The 22,509-nt window shown below is 38.5% G+C and overlaps 1 protein-coding gene across 8 annotated transcripts in view; it reads left to right on the top strand.

The window, feature by feature from the left end:
• The window catches only part of dnmbp (dynamin binding protein), a 39,292-nt gene that overhangs the window by 2,089 nt on the left and 14,694 nt on the right, over window positions 1-22,509 (top strand). For 4 of the 8 annotated variants that reach the window (XM_011487966.4, XM_011487964.4, XM_078937256.1 and 1 more), the window contains exons 2-4: window positions 8,580-8,734; window positions 10,830-10,952; window positions 12,775-14,922. In XM_011487966.4, the coding sequence (XP_011486268.1) occupies window positions 8,590-8,734; window positions 10,830-10,952; window positions 12,775-14,922 (2,416 nt within the window). In that variant the 5' untranslated portion in view covers window positions 8,580-8,589. Of the gene's footprint in view, window positions 1-8,579; window positions 8,735-10,829; window positions 10,953-12,774; window positions 14,923-15,655; window positions 21,104-22,509 lie in introns of those variants that run through there. The other 4 variants (XM_078937259.1, XM_078937258.1, XM_078937257.1 and 1 more) reach the window with 1 other exon arrangement.

Below are 22,509 nucleotides of genomic sequence, written 5' to 3'. Positions count from 1 at the left end.
TCTAAGCATCCTTTCTTCTAAATTATTAATGCAAGTGCTAGGTTACATAGAAAGCTGAGATGTTTCTCTTTGTTTGGAGGCATTACATGCCAAAAACACAGAACACCTGCAGCTTTGAGAGTAACTTATTTCTACATAAAACCAGTGCATTGTGGGTATTTCTTTACTGCGGCGGCCGTGGTGCAGCGGTAGGGCGGTCGACCCATGATCGTAAGATTACAGGTTCGATTCCCGCCTTGCACGCCCATGAGTCGAAGTGTCCTTGGGCAAGACACTGAACCCCACCCTGCCTCTGGTGGTAGGCGGGCGCCTGTGTTTGGCAGCGGAGCCGCCACCAGTGTGTGAATGTGTGAGTGAATGTGTGAGTGAATGTGTGAGTGAATGTGTGTGTGACTGGGTGAATGGGTCTGTGACTGTACAGCGCTTTGTCCTTGTAGGAAGAAAGGCGCTATATAAGTATACGCCATACCATTCTTTACAGCTGCAGCACTTAATGCCTGGCAGAGCAGAGGCTGCAGGTGTCAAGGGCTTTTACTTTGAAAAGACATATTAAAACTGGGGCAATTCTTGCCGTCTCTGTTAGTAATCGAATCTGACAAAAATGTTCATAAAAACACAAAAGTATAATTTACTCAAGTGGAGCAAAATACTAGATACTGCTGATGTAATCTGATAATGATATTAATAAAGGTAATTCAAAGTTTCTAAACCAAATGGTGCTTTTTGTAAAAATTAACAGCATCTTTCTTGATTTCTTAACCATAATTGCCAATAAAAATATTCTGTCCTCTTAAGTTAACTTAAAATATTGTTATTTATTTGGAGCAAATATAAAAATAAAGACGGTGATTTAAAAAAATGTTGCAGTTGTGCTTCACAAAAAGGATGCAGTGATTTTTGTTTTTGTTTTGCTAAAATCTTGTGACTCTGCCAATACTTCTGTTACATGATAAAAAAATGGAGGTTTTGCTTTTATAAAAAGAATACCACATAGATTTAAAAAAAAGAATCCCTTTTCTTTTTTCTCAAGACTTTAGCCATTTCTTTCTTTAATTTACTGATTTTGAAGATGGAAATCCCAGAATATTGAAATCAGAAAGTGATTCCCTCCTTTGTTTTTATTCTTTATATTTAACAGATACATTTTAACACCAAATTTTGTTTTTTATGAATTTTTCTAAATTTTGTTGTACTTTTTTGTTGTTGTTGCAGTGAAGCTTGTTGAGTTTCAAATTTTCTATTTCTTACCTGCTGTCCCAGAAATCAAACTTGCTCTTAAAAAAAAAAAGGTAAATTCACAGATGCTTTAGTTTTGGGTTCAACTCTAAAAGGGTTTGTGTTTTTCTTCATATAGTTGTTAAAATGTAACATTTTCTGAATTATTGACTCAACCTCAACAACTAGAAGGACAGAAGAAATATGCTGTTCATGATTTTCTAATGTGTTTTCAGCTGCTGAGGTTCAGTAAATCACGGTAAATCAGCCTTTTGCAGCCTTCAGTAAGTCCTGAGCTTGATTAAAGTTTGGAACCGTGTGCCGACTTGGATTTTCCCAGAAGTCTTTTTACCTCTCCCATTCCATAAATTGATGACATTTCAGCAGCTATGGAGGGAAATCTGTTATATAACAGCTCATGTGTAAACTGTTAGAGCTGAGCCATAGTTTACGGGTGCGGCATATCCTTGGACACCTCTGGGGTCCTCCCAGGGAAAAAGCCTCTTCCATCCAAACAGATCTCCGTATCCATGCTGACTCAGCCCCGGTCTTTTAGCCCAAACGTTTGAATAGGTTCCCTCACTGAGGAAGAGTTTCTGCAAAAAGGCAGATCAAACTGGGATCTTCTATAAGAAAGACATTCCCACTTGGAATATTGGTGTGTTCATCAGATTCAGGCAGTCTGGCCTAAAAACTGAAATAAAACTGGGAAGACAGAGGTGTATTTGTTTATATTTATGAGTGAGCCAAGACGTTTCACACAGACCCACCCAAGGTTTCCACTTCACTCTACAAAAGCCTTCACAGTTTTCCCAGGATGCTCTGTGCAACCTTAAAGGGATATTACAACTTGTGCAAACAAACCAGTCACGCTGTAAATGCAGATGGCGAACTTTTTCTGTTGTAAAGGGGATTGGACCTTCTTCAGCAAAACCCCTTTTGTTGGAGAAACCTTTTAAACATTGTAACTCCAGGAAGTAGTCTTCCTGTCAGGCTACTTCATTTGCTATGTTAGAATTGCATGGAATGCAAAGCAACAAGAAACTGCACATCTGTTGAAGAACACGCTTTTATTCAAGGGGAATCACTTTTGGCTGATTTGCTTTCACATTGTGCTTTTGAGGGTGGACCAAATCAGCTGGAAAAGCATAAAGAAATAATATAGTAGAAAAGTATATACACCTCTATCACTGTTCTTGTTTTCCAATGAAACATATCAAAACTTCCACTTTACACATCCAAGATTTACCTACCTGAAAAGCACCCCAATTCTTCTATTTAAAGAGCCAATATCACAACCTTCTTAAGCCTTTTATACTAAACAATATCCATGTATATGATAATCTATGACATTTAGCACACAAAAGAACAAAGATTTTTATTAAATATTAGTTTTTTTTCCTGAGTTTCATGGGGTCAGCCTAGAGCCGGCCTCTGCCGCGTGCCTGCGTCTCCCCCATGAAAACCGCCAAAAACCGCTAGCCCTACCGAGAAAGTGTGTGCGTTAGAGTGGGGGCGGCGCCAGCAGCGCAGACTCTTGCTGGTGACATCCTAATGCAGAAATGCTTGAACGGATTAAAATACTCCTATGGGGTTTCTTTTGGTGAGGAATGAACATTACAATACACTTAAAAGTTGAAAAAAAAAATTGATTTAGCATGGTATGGGCCCTTTTTCAACTGCCCTTACGAGTTGTTTGGATACAGGCTGTCTGCACGTGAAAAATGGGTCAATCTGTGCCGGGCATGATCTGTCCCCTCACTAGCGATTTGCGATATTAATGATCAATATTGCGATAACAATATGACTTGCGTTACATGAACAAATAGCAAAACAACCAAAAACATTTCCCTATTTTCACAGCAACAGTTTAATTTAAATAAAAGTCAACATACCTTATATTACACCCCAAATGTCTGCATAGGAGGCGAGCATATAACATAAAGGGGCTCCATCCGATTGGTCAACAACGTGAGGGGCTCCATCCGATTGGTCAAATGCATAAAAGATCTGTTAAATACTTCAAGCTATCATAAGATCGTTGTAGCACATTTAAGGTAACCATTTGTCCCTTGCCATCGCCCGTAAGCAGCTGGGATAGGCTCCGGCAGGCTTGTGACCCCGAAAGGGATAAAACGGATAAGAAGATGAATAAATTTATCGCAATTTTTGCCGATTTTGCGATATGTGTATTGCACAGCTTGATAACGCGGTAACGATAAATCTGCGATTTACTGTACAGGCCTTGAAATATCAAGGTGGTACAACCGCTTGGTGAGCCCGTCAAACCGAAAAGCAAATTTTTTACTTTTTTTATTGTTGTAGTGAACAGTCATGCAGGCGTACAGGCAAGTAATGGGGAAGTAGGTGAGACGCAGGCACGTTGTACGGGATTTTTTCTATTTTCAATTAACAGGGTACACAAAAAGGCAGATTGCATGAGATGGTAAACTGTAGAATAAGGTATGTCAACATGTATGATGGTATTAATAAGTAGTTTTTTTGTTTTTGGATTGCTCAGACAAGTGTTCCTACTTTTTTATGTGTTAAGTATAAGTACCCTGGACCTGATGTTTTGTCTTGTTTTTTCTTATATGTTTGAAACTGGGAAAAAAAAACAACCCTTGTTGGTGTAAAGTGTCTTTTTAAAGCCATTTGTTTTTAATAAGTGTGATTACAGATAGGGATATTACATGAATTAACTACAGGTCACATTTAATAGTCGCACAAAAAAAAGTAATAGCATGACAGTGCTTCTGAGTTTTCAGACTTTTAGCTACAAGTGCAAACCCATTTGGGTCTGGACCAGGTAGTCAGTACACTTCTACTGATTGGCCAAATGAGATAATACTTTGCAGCTTTATATACCAATGGGATGTAGAGTTTATACTAGTTTATACAGGGTTTGTGTAGCACCTTTCACCTGGTTGCAGCGGTGCTTAAAAACTAGACATTCAACTAGGATGGGGACGGCTTTTAATATCCAGAGCTTTCTGCCGTCCTTCCACTCGTTGTTGGGAGGCGTTTCAGTAAACTCAGCAATCTGGATGGGAGGCTGCTTCTTCTGCCGGCGGTAAACAGCTGCTGCCAAAAGACGTCAGCTGCCATCCAGGCCTCTCCAGAGGCTTCTGTCCGCCTGTTTGTGTGCTGTTGTGCGCACACAGACACGTGCCCGCCTGCCGCTGCAGTTCATATCAATGGGGTGAATGACATTGACAAGATTCATCCGGGCAGATGGACAATGAGGCAGCAACTTTATTATTATGGCCGTCACTCTGTGTGCAGTTTGTTGAGCAGTACTCTACAGAATGGTAGTCAGTTCTTATCCTGTAAATAAATAAAAAATGTAAATTGAAAGCGAATAGGCGCCTGTGAAGTTAAAAATACTAGACTTTTTTTTTTCTCAGTAAGTTGGTATTTGTGTAACCATCAAACTGTTTCTTAATTTGTCATCCCAGACGTCACCTTTTCATTTTCACTTTCTTATTTGTTGCATTTTTCTTTAGTGAGCTGAAAATATCCTTCCAAGTAAACATATTACCTAGAATCCAAACTTTCAGTAGCACAGGGGGGTATTTTAAAATTCCCCTTTTGCTTTAATCGCATTTCTGTAGTGAAAGACTTTTCTGAAACTCTAGCAGATTCTTTTTTAGATGGTATAGACATTAAATAAACCTGCTTTTTACTCAGTTTTAACTACCAGTAGTACTTGGCTTGTTGAAAGCAAGGCGAGTGTCCGATTCTCCAAATAGAAGTGTAATGGATGGGTGGAGGCCTGGTGTCAGACCGCACTGTATGCTGGGAAAATTAACACTTTCTCAGTTAAGTGACTTTGTGTTGGTTTCAGAACAATTCAAGGTATGGCTGTTCACATTCATTAATCTGTAATCTGAGCTATTTAATGGCCCTAGAAGGATTTAACTTTGAAACAATACATTGCTGCTTTACCTTTAATTAGAAATGCTCCTTATAAGACTTTGGTGGTGTGCATAAAATGCATTTATATAATGTTTTTGGATGATTTCTGCGCTCAGACCTCTTGCAACTTTGTCTAGAGTAGAGAGAACAGAAATCTCCTTGACCTTTACTTGCAGCCAAAAACGTATCCTGTTTCTAAAAAAAAAAAGTAAACATTTGTGATAAATGTATGTTCCTTTTTCCTGAATTAACAGGTCCTTGCAGCAGCTGCTTCTCCTGTTGTAACATATTTGAAATACCACTTTATTTATTTGTATGTATATTTCATTCACCATCGTCACTTTTAAGCTTTAGATTAAAGTCATTCTAAGATTCAGATAAACAAACAATTTTTCTCCGAATAATTTGTAAATAAAAGTTTAGACATTCTGTCTTATTTTTAATTACAGGTTTTCTGCAGGGTAAAAAAAAAAGGGTGTTACAGAAAGATCCTTTTGCAAAACAGGATTTCTTCTGTTGCACACGTTAAAATGTCCATTTATCTCCATGCGTGGGTTGTTTACTAAATGCTTCAGGGTGTTATTAGGACAGATGTTTTGTCTTTCTGACTCCTGCAATGAAGTTTTGGCTTCTGTGAGAGCTTCAAATAGTTGTAGAGAGAAGATTTTTATTTTCCATCTTTCTATCATCAGGATGCAAATAGAAATCTCATTTGGGTAAAGTTAGTTTAGCCTCTGCTTAAAGGTTTGACTTAAATTTACATTTTTTTAATGCAATCAAGAAAAACGGCCCTCTTCCTATGATATTGAGTTTTGAACTGAAACTTGTACAATAAATGAGTGCACATATAGATTTAAGCCCTTTATGCCACACGTCACTAATTCACAACGTAGAAAAACTAGCTTTTTTTTAAATAGCCTAAAAGATTTGACATTAACCTCCTCGTTTTCATTTAAAAAAGTCTTTTTTTAAGGTTTTAAGGTTTTCCCAATTTATTTAGAACGCAATTTATTATTTTTTTCTTTATATTTTTTTTCTTTTTTTCTTTACTTTTTTTAATGAATGTTTACATCTTTTTTTTTAAAGAAAAAAACCTTAGTTTATATACATAGAAATAAATGTTTATTACACATATATTAAGCCACATTTGGACCAGAAATCCTGTATTTCATTGATCTCCTTTGCTGTGGATGAGGAATGAAAGTGTCAATGAAAGGCTGAGAAAATGAATATGTTTTGTAATATCTGTATTAAGAACCTTTACCTGTTAAACTTATTTATCAAACATTAGAATAATATACTAGCACTTGGCTAAGAAATTTTAAAAGAGGTATAGATTTTATTTATCCAAAATGTTGTGGATCTTTGTCCATTAAAAGGTTTAATTTCTCCTTAAAGGATCCATCTAGATTTATTTGTTATTAAATGAAAAAAAAGTCAATTTAGTTAGAGACTGGTGTCAAAGGAGCAACTTTCCATTGACTCCAATGTTAAGTCAAATTTTACACCAAAAATGATCGTTTTTGACGTCTTTTCAGCCAGCAGTTCAGCTGTTTACAGAAACACTTATGAATAAATGTTGTTTTAAATGTATTATTTAAACTGAGTGTAGCTTTCTATACAATTGGTGGAATCATTTACACATGAAAAAGCACCCGAAGATGCAATTTCATTTTTTTTTTTTTTTTAGGAAAACCTTGAACCGTGTTTTGGCTGTTTTTTCCAAACGACAGACTGTTTTGTTTCGGCCCTTTTGTTGCCTGGATGGTAGTGTCACATCATGACAAAAAAGCTAAAGAAATAGAACTTTTAGCACTATAGTATCTTTGATTATACCCAATTTTGATGAAGATGGTTGCATATTTTTTAACGGAACTTCCTGCCATGTCTGTTAAAATGTCATATACTAGTAAGAAACGAAAAAAGTGTCATTTGAGAAGAAATGTACTTTTTACAATGTGCATCATATAAAGAACAGAAAGGTTCGAATAAAGACAGTTACGTTTCTTAAAACAAAATCTAGAAAATACTTATAAATGGTCCATTTAAGAAACCCATTCAGTTATTGTTTTCTGCTTACTGGTATTGTTGAATATGCAATTTAAAAAACATTTTTAAGCACAAGTCACCCAAAACAATTAGTTTTTGAAGGTAAATTATACTATAAGAGAAAACTAAACTCAGACTCCAAAGATATCCTTACTTTATGAATCCAAAATAAATCAATTTCTGGGAATTAAAGGCTCTATCTGCTTTTCTTCCTAGTCACCTTTTCCTTTGGAGTTTCTTTTTCTTTTTTACGAGCTGTTTCCACACCAGCATTTCTCTCCGATGATCATCCATTTATTGTCGCAACAAGTCAGGCTGTAAGCTGGTGATTACCGCCTAATGTTTCATGGAAACCGCTCCTTATGACATGCATGTTTGAACATGATTTCATGCCCCTGGATGTCTGACACGGAGCAATCGTGTCATTCAAAGTGTGAATGAGCAAAAATCAACGTGAACATTTCAAGCTTATAGCCCCGAATACAGTGTCTCGATGATGTTGAATTGTTCGTCTGTTACTAGGTTAGATTGCAGAATATGTAGGTGAATTTTTAAATTCTTTTAAGTCTTTGATCCTTATCAATATGTCATATATTACTGAATGTTTCTCTGTTGGTTTTGTGCATTATGAGCTAACAAACACGTCGAATGTGCTGTGCTGTTTGTCTCTCACCAGACTGAGGGGTTGGCTCAGGTTTCAGCTGGGCTTTACAACTGTGTGGTGTAGAGTTCACACCCAACCGCACCGCCTGCACCACCTCATTTCAAGACCCCTGAAGAACTGCTAAAACCCTAAATTGCTCCTTTCTTTTAGAGGATCCAGACACTTAGCTGAGAAATTTGGCAGATGTTCCTATCATCAGAGAAATCCAAAAATAATGTATTGCTGTTCATTATAGCACCTATGCATTTATATCTGTAGCTGTAGACCTGAATATTTGAAGGTTTTCTTTTAAGTCTATGTCTATGAAGACTCCCATTCATCCGCGTTGATTCCATTATAGTAGTAGGTTTAGGGGCTGACATCTGGACTAAGTTTTCTTTTAAGAAACTTAAGAAAATTTTTAGAATTTGAAGTTTTATGGTTGATGGTGTCGTCCAAACAAAAAAAAAACTTATCACTTTACTGAATAAGAATGACAGTAAAGCTGCACTAAAAACATAGGAAATAGGAAGAAATCTTTGTTTTTGTAAGAAAATTTGTGAAATACTTTATTGCCGGCCTGTATGCATCAGACGATGCAACAATATTGAGGCTGAAAATCAAACTGTAACCTGATGACTGATGTAGTTACAGGGTCTGTACCAATTCAGGAGATTACTGTGGTTGGAACTCTTACTTAAATCAATTTAATTGATTATTTAAATTGGCTTCTTGTCTCTGTCGCCCTCTGCAGGTTATGAGCCATGGAAGCAGGATCGCTGGTTCGCGCTAGGTTCGAGTTCCTCCCCAGCGTGTCGGAGGAGCTGCCGCTCTTCCCCGGTGACGTGATCGAGGTATTGAGTGTCGTGGATGAGTTTTGGCTGCTTGGAAACAAAGATGGCGTCACAGGTGAAGTTTGACCAGTCGTTATTGTTTGGAACCAGCTGTTTCATGAAAATCTCAATGGAAAATCTGTCACATACAGAGAAACCTTTGATAACTCATTTTGTAATTTCTGAATTTATTCCATGAATGACTTTTCTGATTTGTTTCTGAAGTGGAAATGCTGAATTACCTTTTGGCTTGTCATGTTAACCTTCTCCCTTCCTCATAGATTTAGCTGCTCAATTCTTTTCTAGTTGGATGTTAAAGGGTCAAAAAGGCTCCTCCTTTTTTAAAATGCTACTTCATTATTTGTCTCTCTTGACTGATTTAAATGATCAAAAAATGTTAACTTGCAGAAATATATGACTTCAATAAAGCTAAACTCAAAGATGGTGACTTTGGGACTTAGGAGAGAAATAAAGAATTCTTGAAATGTTGCTAAATTTTCCTCGGAATGTCTCAAAAAGGACACAACATTAACTCAAAGTTCCTCTAAACGGCACAAAACGTTGTTTGTAGTTTGAGGATAAATAGCTGAGAATCTTTTAAAACACACTGATGGTCTTTTGATCTATTTAAAAAAGCGTTCCCAGTAGTCTTTTCATGGTGATTATGCAATTTTTTTGCCAAAATTCAAAGCATCTGTGTAGTTTTCTAATTTATAGTTTTGCCTTTGGGTTTTGGGTGAGACCGTTGCCATGGAGCAACCCCGCCCCCTTTCTCTCCTCAATGCTGAGAGCTCTGTCTCTACGCTCTCCCTCTAGCTTACAGCCCCTCACACCCCTAAAATAACAGTACCGATGTAGCAAAAATGGCGAGCAATGTCAGAGCTTTTCCACCGTATAGGTTTGAGGAAATTCCAGCTCATACGAGGAAAACGAAGATGTCTAAATGTGGATCCATCTGAGCGGCACATTTTTAGAGTCACAAATAAGCTATTTCTTTGTCAAACTGCATGTTTTTAGTGTTTGCTCCTGATTATTTACAATTTAAAAAAAACAAACTGCAATTTTGAGCTTAATTCTCTTGACATATGTCCTCCATCATTGGAAAAATGTCACAAGAACATCAAATTTCAATCAAATCAAACTTTCCTCGGAGTGGGCCTTTACATTGAATGCAAAGCGGTTGGTCATCCTCAAAAACCAAACGGATTTTTTTCACTTTAGTGAGCAGAAATTCCGCTAAAGTGATGTAAAATTAAGTTCCTAATAGGAGTTGGAATGAAGGTTGAAGTTATAGGGGGTTATAGGGGGTATAAGAGTCAAAAAGAGTAGACTAATTATAGTTTTTCCTTCAATAAAATTAGACTAAGCTGTAATTTCAAATATCTTTTGTTCTCTTTGTCTTCTATCAAAATAAGTCTGCTATAATCTATCCATCTATTAAAGATTAAACCTCTTTGTTCTCTGGTTGTTTTCTGCATCCTTTTCCCTAATTTCTTATATAACCCACTCAAGGATACAGAGAATTCCATGCACGTTTTCCAGGGGTGGAGTAGAAAAGAGTTGTTTTTGTTGATTCTCTCCAGATGCTTTTGTGTGGGTTTACATCTGTGAAAGGAGCAGACGACATGCAGTCCGTGAATCGCAGTAACGCAGAATGATCCATCCAGAGCTCATCAAAGGAGCTTATTTCTCTTAAATCTAATAATTTTCTTTCTTTGTTTAAGACTTTCACACTTTACAATCAACCTAGCCAACTTCTGACCTCATTTAAACTCCTCCTAGCAACAGTAGCAAAACAACATAAAACTAAGAAAGTTATTTTTTATCTGTTTAGGACCCCAGTACATCCTCTTATCCCACCAGCATGCTTTCTTTTAATAATTCATAAGAATGCTTAGTAGGTAAACTAAAGAAACGCTTTTTTTTTTAAATAGTTTATTGATCATTTTACGTTTTATTATTTAGGAAGGCACTCAGAAATAATTCCATGAACCCAATAATGTTTTTATTTTTTTTAAAGTCATTACTTTACCAAGTTTCTGTGACAATACCTTGTTTGGCAGCTTATGTTTAAACATTTAAAATGACTTAAAGAAAAAAATTGGACAACATGACCATTTCTGCCACCTGGAAACATTTATAATCTTATTTTTCTTTTAACTCTTGTCCAGGTCAGTTTCCCAGCACCTTTGTGGAAGAAGTCACCATTCCCAGCACCAAGCCTGGAGACAGACTGTATGTGTGCATCAATGACTTCAGCTCAGGAGAGGCGGGGCACATGTCCCTGAAAAGAGGTGAAAACTGCACCACATGCTAGGATGCTCCACATGTCACTGTGCAGTGTCGATACTAACAAGTCATGTTCTCTCATTTAGCCTAATGCTACTTGATGATGTCAAAGGGTTCAGGTAAAATGGCAGTTTTGTTATGTGTTATGTTGTTGACCTTTGACCTGACTGTCAGACTTGGATCTCCCCTGTTAAGAAGGAAGAACAAATGTTTAGTGTTTTGATTTGCTGTCGCTGCATTTTGAAGGACAAACGCTGCATTTACATTCTTAGCAAATTCCATTAAATATAAATGTAGTTCAGACTATAAAAAATGAATAACTAAATTAAACTTTTTAATTGCTCCTAATTGTCTTTTAAAGACCAACTTTTATGAAAATCTGGTTTTTGGTGTTTTTAACATGTTCTTGTGGCATTTTTTTAGATGATGGAAGATCAAGATCAAGAGCAAATGAAAAAATGATATTTTAAAAAGGAGCATATTTGTGACATAAAAATGTTAGTTTGGGGGTGTGAGAGGCCTGTAAATAGACAGGCACTTTGTCCTTGAAAACAGCGTAATCATATTTTTAAAACTACATAGAAAGCCTTAAAATAAAGAACAAAAGTTGATCAGAGTTGGTCTTTAAATTATTACTGTTATAAAAGTAAGGATAATAATCAGTAATCTTAGTTTTTGTTTTTCAACTTCTTTGCTCAAATTGTGAATTTGAATTGAAAGTTCTTCACTTTTAGCATTTTTCTTGTTATCCAAGTTGATTTAGGTCTCCTGTATTTAGTGTTTCTGCTTTATGTTTAAGTCAAACATTTTATTTCAACATTAACAACCTGCAGATAAAAGCACATTTACAAAACAGACTTTTTTTTATTTCATTATGCAGTAAACCCCTTTGCTTTATTAGCCTTTTCCTGGAAACACTGAGATCAGGACAAGCGTAATGTTATGACTCTTTTAACCACTAGGGGTCCTCAAAGGTTCAATTGAAAAGCTGTTGCTTTTGGCATCAGCTGATTTGTTTAGTTGTAGGAACCTGTTTAGAGTTTTCCCTTCATATTTCGTCTAGTTTTGCTTTTCCCTTGTTTTTTCAAACCTAGTTTGGTTTTTACAGCAATTCTTAATTTATGTAGTTGTTTTAATGTCGTTGCTTCACCACCAATTACGGTAAGATAGGTTTGCATGGAGAATAAGATCCTACATTTGAACAACGAAGCATTAGGCACAAACTAAATATCTTGAAAGGAAATGAAAGCAGTAAATGACACCATGACACATTTTCTGTGTTGCCATTGATTAAATGGCTCTCTGCACACCGGCACACACAGGAAGCTGGCCATCCATTAGTACTTGCCTTGGTTGTATTGGATGGTTTCCAGTTTTGGCTGCAGACACAATGGGAGGTGGAGCCGCAGGTCTTTGGAATGTGACCCCCTCGACTTCTGCCTGACTAGACAACATTCCTATTATCTTGTTTGCTCCAATTATAGTAGATACGATGTAACAAAAAAATAAAACCATAAAAATTTAAATAAATGGGTTGACACAGCTGCCTTAGAATACATGCAATAAAAAAAGAAATGATACATTTTTGCATAATGTTGCCTTGAAAAGTAAATCCGATTTTCTGACAATCTCCCTATTTCCATAGAATCATATTTTAAAATGTTAGTATTTTATTGGCTTCCCTTTTCAGATATTTAGATGATAAATTAGATAGATTTTCTACTAATGTTACATATAAAACCTATTTTCTTCCCTTTAGGAATGTTAATTACATCTTATGTGAGGGTATAAATTCTAAATGAAGTTTTCTCTGCTCTCTTTGTTCAGGGGATGTGGTAGTTGGAGAATCTGGGGGGACCATGGCTTTTAGGGAGTCCTGGCAACGTGGCTGCAATGCCTGGGGCACCCGTGGTTTCTTTCCCACGTCATGTGTGAAGGAGCTGAACCTGTCATGCCGCTCCAGGCAGCTTTCTGAGCGTTCGGCTCAGGCCCAGGCCTTGGAGCTCCCCCCTTACGCCCTTGGCCAAGCCCGAGCTCTGATGAACCTCCATGCGCAGCTAAATGAGGAACTGGACTTCCGTGAGGGGGACTTGATCATCATCACTGGTCAACCTGAGCCGGGTTGGTTCATGGGCGAGTTGGAGGGCCGCAGAGGCCATTTTCCAGAGGGATTTGTGGAGCTTCTGGGTCCACTCCGATCTCCTCGGGAGCCAGCTGACTTCCATGAAGACCCTCAACAGTTCACCTCTGAAAACTCTTATGACATAGGAGTTGTTGAGGAAAAGAGTTTGGAAGAAGAGGTTTTTCTAACGGAAGAGGAAGAACAGAAGGACATCTTCACAGAGGAACAACACATAGAAGAAGATGGCCTTTATGGAGTGGCGTTGTATGAATTTCGGGCCATGGAGCCAGGAGAGCTGGACTTTGATGTGGGAGATCGCATTCGCATTGTAAATACTCTGGAAGATGGTTGGCTTCAGGGAGAGCTTCAAGGACAGCTGGGTGTTTTTCCTCATCGGTTTGTCAAAATTGAGGACAACAGGCAAAAAATGGAAGAGGGAACAAATGTTGAAGCAGAAGAAGAAAAGGAGGATGCATGTTCTGAACAGAACTCCATCCTTTTATACCCCAATGGATCCAATAATGAACCTGATGGTGGGATGTATGAATATCAAGAAGATCATACTGTGTGGGACTTGGACTATTTTGAGAGAACTAAAGAGCAGGGTGGACATGATGTCAACAACAGTGTTGGGTTTCCAACCAGTAACAGAGCAGAGAAAGATAGTGCCAACGGATATAACAGTCAGTTACAGAGACCAGATCAAAAAGTCGCTGAGAGACCCAGATCCACTCCTCCGGCAAGACCTAGACTCCCGCCACGGCCTATCCTAAATGCACACCACTCTAGACTACATATTGGCTCAACAGGAAGAACTGTGTCTAATAGAAACGCAAAACTATTACAGCCTAAACGTACTCAAAGCCTTACCCTTCCTGACGTTCAATCTCATTGGTCGACAGACGGTAGAGGTCATCGGAAGCCATCAAGGGACAAACCCACCAGCATTGGTAAGACGTTGATTAACATTGCTGAAGCCCATAAACAGCGGAGGCTTACTCGGACTGGTAGCGCAGGCAATGCTGACATGATTAGGGGCGCCGAAGGGCCGAGGCCTTCAGGGACACGAAGCACCAGTGGGATTCTTCCAACGTCTATGGCCTTAGAAGCTCTTGCAAGTGTGGCCGGCGACCTGGAGTCCAAACTGTGCCAACAGCTCTGTGAGTTTGAGAAAAGCCTGACAGCGCCTTACAGCGACATCTCTGGCCACGCCAATGACTGGTCTGTCGTAGACTTGAACCATCAGTCGGCTATATCACGCCATTTTTCTATACTGGATTACAAGGACGAAAAGGACATCATTCGAGGTTCCTCACAGTCTTCTGCATCCAAGATCTCACCGTCGAGCACTTCCCTCTCTGAGAGACCCAGAACCCTCCGCCCTCCTCCGCCACGCCCCCGAACCAGACGTACCCCAGTCCCAGCTGCATGCAGACCAATGCGTCCCGCACCACGTCCTCCTCCTCCGTGCCCAAGACCAAACACAACTCCTCCAACCAACAACCCAGTCTACTATAGTCCTGATGAACCAGACGCTCAGGTCGTCACAGACGATCAGGAATCTGGTGACCTTGGAGACACCCAGGAACATGAAGTCCAGATGGAAGCAGAGCAGGAGATGGAGTTGGACAATGAGAGGCAGAGAGCTGAAGACGAAAGGGACCAACTGGTACAACGGCTGCAGGAGGTGGAACATGACATGGAGGAATACTCGCGCACAGCGGAGGAACTCAGGGCGATGTTGGAGGAGGAGGAAGAAGAGGGGGCCCGCATGCAAGCCTTGGAAAATCTGGAGTTCTGCAACTACACACTGGAGGCACTGGCCCGTGAGCAGCAGCAGCTGCAGCTTCAAGGTAAGACAACCGAATTCTCAAGTGGGAATAACGAAAATGTAAAACATAACCTAAACAATCAAGATGTGACAATTAAAATGTTACGCATTTGGTCCAAAGATGCACATCACAGCTAAATAACAGATCTGTTTTACTGAAAAAGCTAACCACAGAAATTAGCTCACAAAGACCTAATATAGATGTTTTTTTTGTGTTGCTGGGCTACAAACACATGAAAATAATAAAAGAATTGAATCGTTTCTGCTTTAGTTTATGTCGCAGTTGCTTCTCACTTCCTCTAAGGAACTTTGTCCAGACTTACTGAAGTCAAAATGTAATTTTGAGGGCATTTAGAAAGGAGACACAGATGCTTAACAGATTTACCACATGAATGGTTTTTCAAAACCCTCCAAGACACAACTTTCCCCAAAGAAAAAGGATTTTCAAATTATTAAACAAAAAAAGTTAATGCTTACTATTGTAGTCAATCTGTCGGTGGAAAAAAGTTAAGCTCTGTCATGCTAGTAGGTAATCACAGCAACGTTTCTACCTTTAACCCTAACAGTTGGTTTTTCTTATGTTTTACTGTTTTTGTTCATGATAATAAATAAATAATGAACCCTGTAAGAATTTCTGTTATTACAATGACAACTTCATGGACTTTTCAAATTAAAATGTAAAGTTTAGAATATTTTTGAATCCAAACAAATCAAAATTGGACTTTTCCCGAACAAATGCTGCATAAATACCTTTTTAAAAGGAACAGAATTTTGAAAAACAGCAAAAAAAAAACAAAAAAACTTTCGAAAGATTCCAAAAGTTGACACTAATTAAAAACTGAAAACTGTGCTTAAGGTTTTTTTAACATGTTCTTGTGCACCAGTAATGTGAAGTCGGGTTTTGGAGGGGCTGTAAGCCAGCGGGAGAGCAATAACAGAGAACTCTCAGCAGCATAAAAAGGAAAGGGGGGTGGGGTTGCTCTGCGCCAACAGCCCTGCGGACAACTTAAAGGCAAAGTTTCATTGAACCTCTGCCGCTCTGCAGAAACTATATCCTAGAAAGTGACATAATTCTTGTCAAATTTTGGTGAACAACTGCTTAATAATAATTAAAAGACCAATGGGAACTCTTCAAAAAAATAGGTCAAAAGATGATCAAAGTGGGTCCTTTCAAATTGTCACAAAGCAGAGTCACAGATTGCAGGAAAGCATTGGATGATCAGCCTGTGTTTTTTTTTTTTTTTACTTCTCTTACTGTCAACCACATCTCTTATTGACACACAATTTTGTGGTGTCGATTTTGTTTGAATCTTAGGGTGCACACTTGGTTCTAAATACATTAGTACTCACTATCAAGCTGTTCCCACAAAAACTTTCAAAGCTGCGCATTGTACACCTGGTCATGTAGAGGTATATTCACACCTGGAAACAGGAACTGACATCACATGTCAAAATTGTTGCTTTTTTTCCCATGTGCAAAGTAAATCTATTCTTGTATTTCAAAAGGTAAATTTCTGTTTTAAAATATTTTTATTTAAATAAGAACCTCGTCACAAAAATACAGTACATATTTTTTTAAAGGAGGTTAGGGTTTCTACTTGCTTAATTATCAACCCCAAACTAGAGAAATGCTAAACTTTTTGTTAAAAAAAAATGACAGGAAATAAATATAAATTACAATACTGTAAATGTGCCATAATCTGTGGATCCTGATTGTTTTATATTTTCATGTTGATAAACGTGTTGCCTTCAAGGCTCCTGTGTAATCCTAACTCGTGATTATGAGTACAACTGTTGCTGTCAGTTTGAATGCCGTTTTTGATTTCTTCACTTATTTGTTTTGGACTTTAGAAAGTTTCGACTGACATCTCCTGTGTGTGGAGCCACACTGATCTCTCAGTCTTTCCTATGATGAACCAACTGTTTAATGTCTCACTAGAGGAGGTGGATGCAAATAAAAATGATGTCTTGATGTGCTTGGTGCAAAAAGTCGTAGCGGGGCAAATCTTGTTCCAATATATTCCCATATATGGAGCACTTGAAATTTCAATCCATAATTGGTTGAACTGGTTTACCTTACAACCTTACAACACACACATTCAATGGCCACACATGATATACATAGAGCTTGAAAACGGACCTAAAAACTTGCGTAGTGACACATGAATGCAAGAGTTTTGAAAGCGGAACCCCGAAACCCAGATTTCCCTGTGTTTACATAGACTTTTCATTGAATGCGGTTGCTTGAACCTGCTTTTCTGAGCCTGGTGTGAACACAGCTTAAAGGTTCCTTTTATTTTGTGTTTTTGTTGTCCCTATATCATGAATTATTGCTGTCAGAAAGGCAAGTTTGTCATACTTTTATCATGTGTGAACTCGTAAAAACTCACTACCCTGGAGTGCTTTTATGTTCTTATACACTGTTTTTCTTCTATTGATAAAACTTCAGAGACAATGAAAGCTTACTGTTAGGCAGGGAGCAGCTTGTGGACTGGGCTCTGCCCACAATTCACTGCCATTCTCTGTCCTCGGTAGGGCTGAAAGAGAAAAGAGACCTGTGACCAAAACATATTAATATTATTACTATTAACATATTAATGCTTTGTTTGTCCTTATAAAACTTCTAAAGATTTCTGTAAAGAAACTCAACTGCCAGTCCAAAGTATGGACACACTTGTCCATTCTAGACTAAAGAAAAAATAGTTAAAACTAAAATACAAAGAAACATATAAACACAGTTTAAAACAGAAGTTTTTTTGTCACCTTTCAAACTAAAAGCTCTAGATCTTTTAAATTCTCTAATATAAGTGAAAAAAACTTTTTAAAGAGTTTTTTGTGGATTAACAATTTTTAAAAATGTGTTTTCGACCTTTTTTCTTCTCTCTGAGACACCTTAATCTGTTTATGACGTTTTAGAAACTCTTGACACTTTCTACAGTCAGCCTTAAAGTCTGCCTCCGATGAAAATTATATTAGTTTTATTTTTTGACACTCAAATGTTTGAAAGAGAACAAATGTAATAAAAAATCATTTCATTTTTGCATTTCCGGGTATTTCTCCTTTTAAATTGCTGTCAATCAAACTGTCGCAAAGACTGTCTGTTTGAATTAATGAGCTGTTAATCACAGTTAAAACACCACTGGAAACGTTTTTATTTTTTAAAAAAAATATCGTGGGGGGACTTTAAAAGCAAATCATCTAACCAGCTAAAGTATAATATATGAAGTTATCTCTGCACACCACATGGCCTTTCCCTAATTTTCAGCCTTGTGTGATTAGGCAAACGCAGCTCCAGAGAGCAATGTTATATTTGACATTCCTGTAGCAGGAACACTTATACAAACACACTTTCAGTCTTGTTGTTCTAGTTAAATATGAGATACTGTTGGACTGTTTCCCACAAAAAAGGATCATGTAATAGGTAGATTTTTGCTTTATGTTGCTCTGTGAGTATTATTACTGTACACCTTCTAATGATAGGATCAATGTTAATTTGGTATCAATGACCTTGCTCTTTTTTTTTTACTTTGTCTGCCTTTTCCTTGAATTTTAGGTCACAGATGTACTAATTAGCTTTTAGACATCATAGAAACCTAAAAAATATTATAAAACAGTGATATATTTAGGTTTACACTTCAAATCTACGAGTACTAGTGTTTGTGTACAACCTTTAGGCCCTATAGTTCTTGAGTTCATGCCAATGTCTTTGATGCATAATAACAGAGAGCAGACTATATTGTACTCTGTTTTTATAAATAGTTTAGAATAGAATGTTTTTTTTCTCACACTCTTCTTTTGTCAGAGTGGAGACAGGCTGGAACAATAGCTCATGTAGACCAGCAGCTACTCTTCTGTAGTCCTTCTTCTAATTGGACCGTGTGCTGTACCTCCACACACTATAACCATCTATATCTGATGCATATGTATCTACATATGTGAAAGATATAAAGCTCTATGAGCTCAAGTCGGAAACAATAATTTGAAAGTAAGAGCTGGTTTTGCAGAGTTTAAGTATTTAAACATGGCAAGAACAAAGGAATTGAGATTTAAAGACAATGCATTCCTTGGGTGAAACAAATCCACCTCTCGTAGGCTTGCTGGGAAGTTTGTCAACATCCCCAGACACTCCAGACAGACCCTTTTTCTTTAAGCAGAATCCCTAACCACTTGTTCAAAAGGAAATACTTCAGGGCTAATCTTCCACCCATGTGACTGAATTCAGTCATTAACCCAGGCAGGCCACTCCTTCATAAACCCTACACCTCCCCCTTGTGCGGTGATTCGCTGTGACATGGCTGAGGGGAGGGCAAGTTTCAGTTACCATGAAGGTTTGGGAGGTGCTTTAGCCAGGCACTCCTGCTGTGGCAAGAGAAGAGGAGACAGAGGAAAACAAGTAGGAGCCAGTGACAGTATGCTTAGCAGGTGGAGTCTCCCACGGAGCTGTTATGGAATGCAGGACTTTGGACAGAGCGAACACACCATGTTAAGGAAAAGATTTCCAGCTTTGGATAGGCTGATTTAAACGGCAAGAGCCATGAAGAGTCCGGTCGTTCATGGCAACCCAGCCATGTTTAGTCCAGTGGCCTGGAACTTTGCAGCTGGAGCTCCAATGAGGAGAGGAAAGAGCGTGGAGGAGCTCGGGGATGCTGGGCTGGCCAGAGAAAGGGAAAGGATGATCCATTTGCAACAAATGCAGCAACTGCATCAACTGCAGCTTCAGCAGCAACAGGTTGGATATGCTACATATGGAGTGGCTCCCCCTGGTCACCCTCAGAGACCAGTTTTGGTACAAAGTCCAGCTCAACCCTGCCCCATGCCGGTACATGGTGCTGTGATGATGCCTGTAGGTGGCCCTGTGGCGCCTCAACCACACATGCCGGGTCAATGGCCGGGACAATGGGACAACCAAGTAAGTGATGGCTTCCAGCCCAATTGGGAGTATGATAATGGACACAAGAGACCTCAGGGCCAAAATGTTTACTTCCACCCACGTTCAGAAGATGGTCACCTGGATCTAAGGATATCTGAATGGAAGGGCAATCACTGCTTCTACCAGGCCCCTGAGGATTACAGTCAGCAGGATTACAACAGAACACTTCAAGAAAATGAAAATTATGACTTCAGAAATCCAAATTACAATGAAATGAATGAGGATAGAAGAGCAAGGGATGGTCAAGACAGAGAAAACTCTCATGAGTTGGACCATTATGACCATAGGAGACATAGAGATGTGGACGAGTATGATCGCAGTGACAGATACAGGCACAGAGATCATAATGATAGGAAAAGCAATGAGCGTTGGGATGAGAGGGAAATGTTTTATGACAACAGAAAACATCTTAAACGTAATCAAAGACAATATGACCGCCACCATAGTGAAAAGGAAGACTGCTATGATCACGAGGATAGGTACAATGACGAAACTGATCAGTACAATAATAAAGATTATTATGACTCTAAAGAAAGGTATCGTTCCAGAGACAGAGACTTCTCTCACAGACGTAGGGAGGAAGGCCACTACTTTGACGAACGAAAACGTAAAGATCAACGATATGACCATTATGCAGAGGATTGGTATGAGCGTGAAGAAAATAAACCCAAATACAGAGATGACTATAACCAAAGGGGTCAGGAAACTCATGGCAGTAGAGGAAGACACCATTATAAGGAGCACCGGGAGTATGCAGGGAGAGAGACTACCAGGAGAGATCATTACTACAGATCGGAATCAGAAGAAAACAGGAGATATGACCACTACAGTCATAAATACAAGGACAACAAAGAAAAGAAACGCTATGACTGGAGATCAGAAGACGAGTTTGACTACGATGACTGTTATGAATCCCGAAAAGAGGACCATTTCCATCACAGGCCACGTGACATGTACAGGACCTTGCGTTCAGTGTCTGTAGATCCATGTTATGAGGAATACCCTGAAAAAGATCGCAAGACGCATTGTGAAGAATGGGTTGAACAGCAGAACCAGAAGTTGGTGCTAGGAGAAATACACTCTTTGGAGGATCCCCGTCTGTATCAGCCCGGCGATGAGCAGGAAAAGGGGTACGAATCGAGTACGGGGAGCAGTGGTTCAAAAACAGGCCAGAAGCCTTTGTATGTGGGCTCCCTTGACAGAAAGAGCTCCTACAGGAAGGCGACTCCAAGCTCCCAGCAGACGTTTGGCACCATCAGGAAGCAGAAACAAGGTAAACATAAGGATTCTGTCGTAAGATAGAACGGTCAACAACCTGGATTTACACCAAGTATTGGTTAAATAAGATAAACCCTTTGCATAGCTTAATCTTCAGAGGGTCTATAGAACTTAAAGTAATAGAAGGTAGTTCACAAATTATTTAAAATCTCCAAAAAGAACAGGACATCGGGCTTAACACAGTTGGCATCGTTATCAGCCCCTGTTGATTAGGCAGTATGGGACAGGCTCTCCAGCCTCTTGTCATTGATGACCTCCAGATGTGCTTTTGTAATCAATTCTGTGCTTCAAGAGTGCTGACTAACCATGCTTACCATCTACTCCTTTAAAGTGAGAGGCAATATGGGTGTGTGAGTATCACTTCTGTCAAAAGAAAGTGAGCTGTCAGGTGTTTGTAGGTACAAAAACCTGCAGAACAGGTTTTTTAGTTTCTTCTGTCTTTGTTTTCTGTATATCTTTCCTTCTCTACATATCCTGTTTGCTGCCAGGCTCCGAATCTTTGAAGCTATGTGCACTCTTAACTTGTCTGTTCAGTTCTTTCATGACAGAGAAGTTAGTCTTTTATTGCATTTCTTCAGACAGAAATCTACTGTCAAACTCTGTGGAATGTTCCGTGGACTTTTCTCAAGGGGCAGTTGATATTAAGTTTGAACACAAACCTAATTTTTATTTATATTTATGTAGTCTAAAAAGGTATTCAGCCTTTACGTGAGGTGAAAGTCTCACAAGGAGTATGTTTTACCCAATTTATAACTTAGAAGTGGTGCTTAAAATAGCATAGGTTTTGTAAAATAGCCGTATGTGGTTATTCTGTGGTCTCCAGTACATAGGAAATGTTAATATCTAATCTATTCACAAAACGTCAGTGTTTAGTACAACAATGTCCTTCCTACAAGTAGTTAATATGAAAGTGAATACATAAACCTTTGGTCAGTAGTTTTTCCACTTGATATTAAACCACGTATTAAAATTTTCACAAATTATTATACTTTATTGTAGTAAAGGTAGGTAGTATTTATCAGCATGACAACTGGATTTAAAAAATATCTTTTAAAATATGTTACACAAAATATTTCAAAAATTCTGGTAGAGTAAAATAATAGTTTGCACATATTTTGCAGTCAAAAATGTATATAATAAAACACTGTTATCCATGAGTTCAAATTGGAAAAAGAAGAATTTTTAGCGTAAAACATCTCTTTTGGGGCTAATAGTTACACAAAAACTAGTGGCCAATCCAACTTTAGACGACGTCTGTGTGAGTCTTTGCGGGATTCAACAGAAGGAGACGGGTCTTTCCTCTGGATCAACGTGTTGTGTCTGAGAAGAAGCAGGTGGCACCCCAGGGCCCCTCCCCCAGTTACCTAGAAATGCACAGCACACGCACATACTCCACGCTGG

This window comes from Oryzias latipes, chromosome 19 (genome assembly GCF_053564925.1).
Source record: "Oryzias latipes strain Hd-rR chromosome 19, Olatipes_Hd-rR_3.1".
Taxonomy (NCBI): domain Eukaryota; kingdom Metazoa; phylum Chordata; class Actinopteri; order Beloniformes; family Adrianichthyidae; genus Oryzias; species Oryzias latipes.
The sequence above is the reverse complement of the archived record's forward strand: the minus strand, read 5'-3'. Positions and strand labels throughout refer to the sequence as shown.